Here is a 7,712-nt window from a genome sequence, read left to right as displayed (position 1 = left end):
CCCCCCCTCTCTCTCTTTTACTCTGTCTGCCTCTCTCACTCGTAAAGGCTTTAACCAGGGGGAGTCTGGCCAAGCTCCACTGCTGTGTATCCAGGCCTTACAAGAGCAGAGAACTGACATCAGGCCTAAAAATACTCTGCCTTAGCCTCACCAGCTCACAGTGGAAACCATGAGAGCATCACATTGTGCCTCCAGTTGCTTCAAACTCTGGTGGGTCTAAATGCTTTCAGTATGTTCAAAAAAGTGCACATGTATGTACGTGTAGGTTACCTCTTGCTTTTCCACCACCAGCCATGCGACCTGCAGCCCTTCGAAACCTTTGAATGGAACCTCCCGAGTCAGCATCTCCCATAGCACCTGGCCACAGAACAGACGGTGTTGGTTCGCTTAATGCAGTGAAACAGCGTACAGTTACTAGTGACAACTACATGGCCTCAGTACTGTTGATACGTGAGGTGAGAAACTATTGGAACGAGTATAAAAACTGTTAGCGTTCAGGCCAGTATGCTCTACTTAAGTTTTACAGTTTTTTCTGCATTATTTAAATCTGACCTTTGCATTTGCCAGAACTTTTTATGTTATCACCGGATTACTTGCAACTTTATCATGTTACCATTTACCCAAACTTCTTAGCTACTCCATTTAGCCGTGACTCATTGTTTAAGAGGACATCCCAATCTTTTATCCATACTACTAGCTACAGCTGCAAATGGTATAACTTAATAACCATGCTTTAAGTTAGTACTGTGCAAAAGTCTCGAAAGTCCATAAAGTCAGGCTTTCATGTAATTTTGGAGCAGTAGTTTTTCAGGCTGTCTAAAGAGCTTTTCTTTGGCTACTTTTCCCTTTTCATTAATTTTCAGTCCATTCCTTGTACCTGATCGTTCTCAGATACATTTTTTTTTTGGTTGGTTGGTTAAGCCTCTTAATGCTGACCTATGAATCATTCGTAAAAAAGGTATCAAACTCAAGGGATGAACCAGTACACATAACAACAGGGCAAAGAACCAATTTTAAATAGTATCTTCAGCGTCTTTGTTACTAGCGCCCTGTCACAAAAAAACACATAACTAAAGAAATTAGAAGAAATTGAGTCTATGAAAAATAGCAAAGAAAATACAGTTTGACAGACATGAAATGTTTGACTCCCAGAGAGCTATTAGCCAAAAAATTGCCACGTCTCAGTATAGTGTACATGTATCCTTTAAAAAAAACAAAAAAACATGTTGCAATACTGGACAAGTGGTGGACAAAGGAAGTAGTAGGCCTAAAAACTATCTACAGCAGATGAACAGTAACTAAAAGTCATGTCCTTAAAAAAAAAAAAAGTTAAATCCAGCAAAGCCCTAAAACAGGATTTGAGAGGTATATCTGGCCCCTTCAATTGATCCATCTGCTGTTCCTCCTCAGAAATGGACTCCGTGGAAGAGTGGCTGTCAAAAAGACATTGTAAAGGAAAGGAAGCAGTGAAAAAAGCCCAAGGTATGCCAAATTACACAAGAACTGGGATAAAAAACATGGGAATTGGGTCTTATGGACTGATTAATCCACATTTGATATTTTGGGTTCCAACTGTATGTAGAGATTCGGTCAGCATAGAGGTACAACAGTGAGCATAAACATGTTTAACACACAGTGAAGTCTCTGTCATGGTTTGGGCATTTTAGCCAGTGGGATCTTGTAAATACTGATGGAATTATAACTGCAGAAAAGCACAGTCAGATTTTCACCCACCACACAATACCATCTGGAAAGTGTCTGCTTAGCAACGGTTTCATTTTTCAGTATGACAATGATCCCAAATATACTGCCAATGCAATAAAAGCATACCTGGTGGATAGAAAAACACAGTGAAACACTATCAGTCATGGATTGTCCTCCCAAGAGCCCGGACCTCAACATTATTCAAGCTTTGTGGGATCATGTTGACAGGGAACAGAACAAAAGGCAGAAACAACCAAAGAAGAGCTTTGAATGTCCTTGAAGAAGCCTGGAGAACTATTCCTGAAGACTACTTAAAGAAATGACAAAAGAGCTGCCTAACAGAGTTCAGGCTGTGTTGAAGAATAAATGTGGCCATACCAAACATTGACTTTCAAGCTCATCATAACTCAGTTTCTACTCTATCAATAAATCACTGCACCCATTTCTCATTTTCCAAGAAAAAACAAAGAAAGAAAGAAATGAACTGGTTTGAGGCTTTTGCACAGTACTGCATTTCAGTTATTTATTCTCTTATTTATACTTATTTAACCACTTATCTAGTTTAATCATCTATGAGTCCCTCTCGGTGGTTTATTACTATCAATTAACTATTAACTTTACTGCTTAAACCTGCTCTGGTCTGCACATTTCTTTAATTAAATTGTAATTTCTGTTTCTTAGGATTAGTAGCACTCATCCGTCAATATGCCCCGTGACTACCGCTAAAGTACCCCCTGGAGTACTTCTACTCCTACTTGTAATTCACTAAATTACAGCACTAGCACTGACTGCTACTTCTTAGACTTATTCCTGATCTTAAAATACTGATATTCCTACAGTACTGCCCACTCACCACACCATAGGAGTAGGTGTCACAGGTCTCAGAGACAGGCAGGCTCTGAATGACCTCTGGAGCCATCCAGGGAAAAGTGCCCACTACTGTCATATGGGTGGTATGGGAAAGAAACTTAGATGCTCCAAAGTCACAAATCTGAAATATCAACAGAAAAACGCTATTAAAAAGATGCACAAGATGTATGTCTTTTTTTGTTTTGTTTATAAATACATTATAGGTACAAACCTTAAGCACTTTATCTGCTGTCATTACCACTGAAAAACAGACCACATTATACAGTCCAGTTAATGGTGCACAACACTGAAAATACCTGACATTCAGGACTTGTGATTGGGCACATCTACCAAAAGCAAGTTAGAAAAACTAATCAGAATGGGGTTTAAATTATGTGTTACCATTTCGGGACTTGAGGTCTCTGTGAATCACTTTGACTGGAGCTTCTGCATGCAGGTAATGCATCCCTATGAGGAAACCAATCATTAATAACGTTGTATCAAAAACAAACAACCAACTACAGCACTTTGATTGGTTTTTGTGGAATTATCTAACAATACTCAATGTTTGGCTTTCAATTCCATTTGTTTTTGATCAGTTTCAGTTAATGCAGAAATCTATTAAATGAACTGACGTTAAAACGTTAAGTGAGACAAGATCTTCAGCAAAAAATCAGCTAAAATAAGGGCAAAATATTAAAATGGTTTATAAAATTATATAAAAATTAATGTTTAAAGTTTTTTTCTCTAAAAATGTGTGACAGACTTTATTACATCATTGGGTGTGTTAGAGACTGTAGATTCTCTCTTATATAACCTGTTATATCCATATCCAGTTTTTAATCATCTTTATTTTTCCTTATTACCCTTGGCTATCTGGATGGCCCATGTCATGATCTGTTTCATGTCCATCTCTTCACTCTGCTCACTGGCGAGGTACTCATACAGAGACCCTGCGCTAGCATATTCTGCAAGTACAGCACAGACAGACACAAACAATTTTCATTATGACAAACAAGAAAAATCATGCGCACCAATGCATCATGTAAAATGAGTCAACAAGTATACTGATTAACAGGAAAAATTATATAAAAAAGGACGGTTTTTATATTAGTCTGTCACTCTGAGTTTGACCTTTGACCTGAAAAACAATTATATAACACACATGTATACTTTTTTTTTTTCATAAAGCAATAAAAAATCCTATTTTATTATTGGATGAATTAGTTTCTCTTTTTGTCACCCTAATAAAGCCAAACATTCAATCTAATAGTTACATTGCCAGTACCACGTTGGATCTCAGAGCTGCCTTGCATAAAACATATAAAAATTCCTTAGAGATTCTGGGCCATATTGACATGATGGCTTCATGCAGCTGCTAAGGATTAGCCGCGGCGTTATTCTGTGTTAAATCTATGCCGTAGGTACTTTGTAACTACAAATCCCTCTGAAACCCAACAATGTAACCTATGCTGTAAACTGATGTGCGCCTCTGTAGAAGTGTAGCTACACATCACATCGAGAGCCCGCAACCTTCCGCCTCTTAAGTCAGAAGTCATTAACTATTTCCAGATCCAAACACTTCTTCACTTCCCAAACTCAAACAAACACCGTGGTATCACTGAGAGTTCAAAATGACCCAGATTATCTCATCTTCAATAAAATGAAACTTCAGATCAAACACAACACAAAAGCATGAATGTTGGTAACGGCATCATTTATTTATCTTCGTTATATTTGTAGACTGGACAAAGATTCACCACAGAAATATAAATCCAGTTCATCCTATAACCGTGTGCCTCATTCACAGTGTGTCGTGGAGTTTAACTCAGAAATGGCTGAGTTCAAATGTCTAATATAATAATATTAATATATAAATGTATTTAAAAATTTATTAATACCTAAATACCTGCCACACACTATGCTTGGCTTATTTATTTACTGATGTCTTTATTTGTTAAATGATGAATTATTTCCTTATTTTTGTTAAAGTATCTTGAAAAGAGCCACAAGAGTTATTAGTAAGAAAGATTATAGCTCTGCACCAGTGTAAAACAGAGCCTCCATTAATCTCATCAGCAACAACCACTATTTTAAATAATAAAGTCTACAGTAGTGTATATTACAGCATCTTCAAAACCATCCACTGCTATTTAAACAAGTGAAACAAACTTGGTACTTGAAGTTTTACGTTACAATGTGTGAGAGCTACAGCCCACTGTTAAGCAGTGCACAAATCATACACAGTGAGAAGCTGCCTCAAATCATCGGAAACGCCTTCAACCTTCACATCCTGCCCTGACTTTTAAATCCAAAATATGTGAGAATTTTTCCATTTTGCTACTTAATGTCAGATCAAAGACAGAAAGTAGAGCACAAGCCTTTGTAGCCTTGTGAAAATAGAAATGAATGCCTGAATGTTTTCATCTGCACACAGAGACCAAAATGTGCTGATACCTGCTTTACTTTTGATATATCAGTAAGCATTAGGCATCAAGAAACATTGCTGGTGGTGTTTCAGTGCTTTATCTATACCATATAAACCCAGCCGGGATTACAACCACATCCAAACATGCTGGTCTCAGTTACAAATGTCCTGCCAGGAATCACCGCAAGAACCAGTGTTCAAAGTATGTTCTGATATTTCACCATACACACATAAACACTTGCCGGCCATCAGAGCATGTGTTAACGCGCGTGTAACTTTCTCCGCCTCGGATCAAATACGCACCAATTAAACCAATATACACACACACGCATACACGTGCAGGTTTAGATGGCACCACAGTGTGCCCTGACTGTATTCTGTAGCTTTTACGACTTACCTCAGACCTTGACCTGATAATGACTTCATACTTATATTACACCTGAACCCCAAGGATAGTCACACACATTTCATTTTGTGCATCTCGTCTAAATTTAAGCATTAAACTACACTGACAAAAACATCTGAAAGTGTATATTTCAAAAACACACTCATACACACACTCTGAGTCTGACCTGTGACAATGCCATAGTTGGGAGATTCCAGCACGGCTCCATAAAACTGAATGATGTTCTTATGACTCAGTACACTGAGAATCTCAGCCTGGATGAGGGGTCAAGAAAAAGAGAAGCAGAGAAGTATGATCACCTTCATTAACTTAGGTTTTACAGTAGAGGACTCTTTTAATCTTTTAATAACTCTTTTAATAATCATTAATCACAGAATGTTAGGCTAACTTAAATGTTAAAACCAATTTTAAAGTTAATCCTGATTGCGTCTCCGGGATTCCTGAGCTTATTCCATTCCACAAGTTATCCAAACAAAAACTCTCCACCCTGCAGCAGTAAACAGGCCATAAATCTGAAATAACATCTCAATCATCATCTTTGCATGTGTGGAATATGTAACTTTTGCCAAGCAACATAATAAACTAACAGTGAAATGGATTTACACATAAACTCCAATCGAGCATTGAGCAAAATATTTTCTCTCTAAATATTTTTTTTTCCAAAGAGAAATTCATCATTCTGGGTTTACTCTCATCTATTGTTGTAAGGCTATCAGTTTGTGCAGGAAAACGATGCATGAAGGCTCCACATGAAGCTGCACTTCTCACATTATCCATCAACTTGTATTTACACATGAACTATGCAGACAGCTTTATGCATGCATGCCCACCCTCTGTGTATTTTTGTGTGTCAGAGAAGTCGCTCAACCGACAAAATTTCTTCCCTGTGTAATCTTATGAAGTTGGCCCACTTGTGACACCACCTTTTATTTCTCTATAATGCATGTGTGCACTTGCTTTTGTATTATATAAAATCTGACACTGTGAATGAATACACCCACAGGCCCCAACTTCAGCTTCCTGACACAGACCCATTAGCCTTTACCAGCCCGGGATCATTAACATGGAAGGAAATCATGCAGCCCGCCTCATACTCGTGGAGACTCACACCCAGGCCTGAACTGAAGTGAATTAAGCCTTGAGGTACTACTCACCTCACCCTAACATACAATGGGAGGAACAGGGGAGTCCAGGCATAAATAAAACTGCTATATCTACAAAGAGTGGGAGGAGGAGGAGGGGGCATGAGAAGCGGTATGTTTAAGATAAACACATGTACAATGGCAGACAACAAGGGAGAGGGAGGTGGGGGAATGAGGGGGCTTTGGATCCAAATCTGGGTATTGAGTGGAAAGTAACCGTTTTTGAAGTTTTGAGCAGTAACGTCCCATGAAGGAGAGGAAATACCTAATGACTACTGTACATTATGTGTGATTGGTCTACGTCTGTGCGTGTCTCCACTTTACCTCTTTGTCGATCTTCAGAAGCTTCTTCACAGCCACTTCCTTGTCCTGGGATATCCAGAGAGCTCTGTAGACGCTCCCAAAGCTGCCTCCACCACAGTTCTCGTAGAAGAGCAAGTCCTCATGCTTTATCTGCACAAACGACGAGCCAGGGGACGACATGGCATACTGACTGACTCCCGCGCACTCAAACACACACACACACGCGCGCAGCAATAAAGTGTGACTGCCCAACTACCTAACCGCTATCCCGAAGGTATACAAGTCACGGATGAGCTGAGAGCAAGTGAAGGAGAACAACACAAAAGAGAAGGGAAGTAGTTTCCTCCACAGGGCCAGAGTGGATGTTGTCGGTCAGCAGAGCAGATTGTCAGGGAGAAGAAACCAGAAAGTGCTGGAAAGAGAGAGCGAGAGAGAGAGAAGTTTGCTCCCTGTGAGTGAGGAAAAGTCAACTGTCACTACCAGACAAGGTATTACATTGCCTGATAGTGGTGATCCAGTGTAACTACAACACAGAGCACACAAACACACACACACACATACACAAGCTTGAAGATGAGGGAGAAGTGAGCGTTGACTGTGTGCAAGTTACGGTTTGCAGTCAGTGTGTGCCGTCTGTCTGCAGCAGACACACAGTTCAAATATGGTCATTGGCATCCCGGGCATTCCTTCTTCCTGGATAACTGTGGCTATATAAAGCGCTGAATGCACACACACATACAGCTCTGGCTTATAAGCGCGTCTGACATAGTGTAAATCATTTAGCAACAAGGTTGTTGCTGCCACATATGCACCTAAATCTATCCGCTCACACTCTCTGCAGTTAAAAACACACACTCACCAGAGAAGCCAGGCAACGCCG

The 7,712-nt window shown here is 39.6% G+C and overlaps 1 protein-coding gene across 1 annotated transcript in view; it reads right to left on the bottom strand.

Annotated features, from left to right (window-relative positions):
* The window catches only part of LOC102204333 (mitogen-activated protein kinase kinase kinase 7-like), a 14,136-nt gene extending 6,829 nt beyond the window's left edge, over positions 1-7,307 (bottom strand). The window contains exons 1-7 of the mRNA XM_005721109.1: positions 6,854-7,307; positions 5,554-5,641; positions 3,420-3,521; positions 2,956-3,021; positions 2,786-2,814; positions 2,558-2,695; positions 271-357 (exon numbers count right to left, since the gene is read on the bottom strand). Of these exons, the coding sequence (XP_005721166.1) occupies positions 271-357; positions 2,558-2,695; positions 2,786-2,814; positions 2,956-3,021; positions 3,420-3,521; positions 5,554-5,641; positions 6,854-7,012 (669 nt within the window). The 5' untranslated portion in view covers positions 7,013-7,307. The remainder of the gene's footprint in view (positions 1-270; positions 358-2,557; positions 2,696-2,785; positions 2,815-2,955; positions 3,022-3,419; positions 3,522-5,553; positions 5,642-6,853) is intronic.
* Between the last annotated feature and the right edge of the window lie 405 nt (positions 7,308-7,712).

This window comes from Pundamilia nyererei, unplaced genomic scaffold (assembly GCF_000239375.1).
Source record: "Pundamilia nyererei isolate P.nyererei 1_Seehausen unplaced genomic scaffold, PunNye1.0 scaffold00004, whole genome shotgun sequence".
NCBI lineage: Eukaryota > Metazoa > Chordata > Actinopteri > Cichliformes > Cichlidae > Pundamilia > Pundamilia nyererei.
Note: the sequence above shows the minus strand (reverse complement) of the source record. Positions and strands in the feature narration are given on the sequence as shown.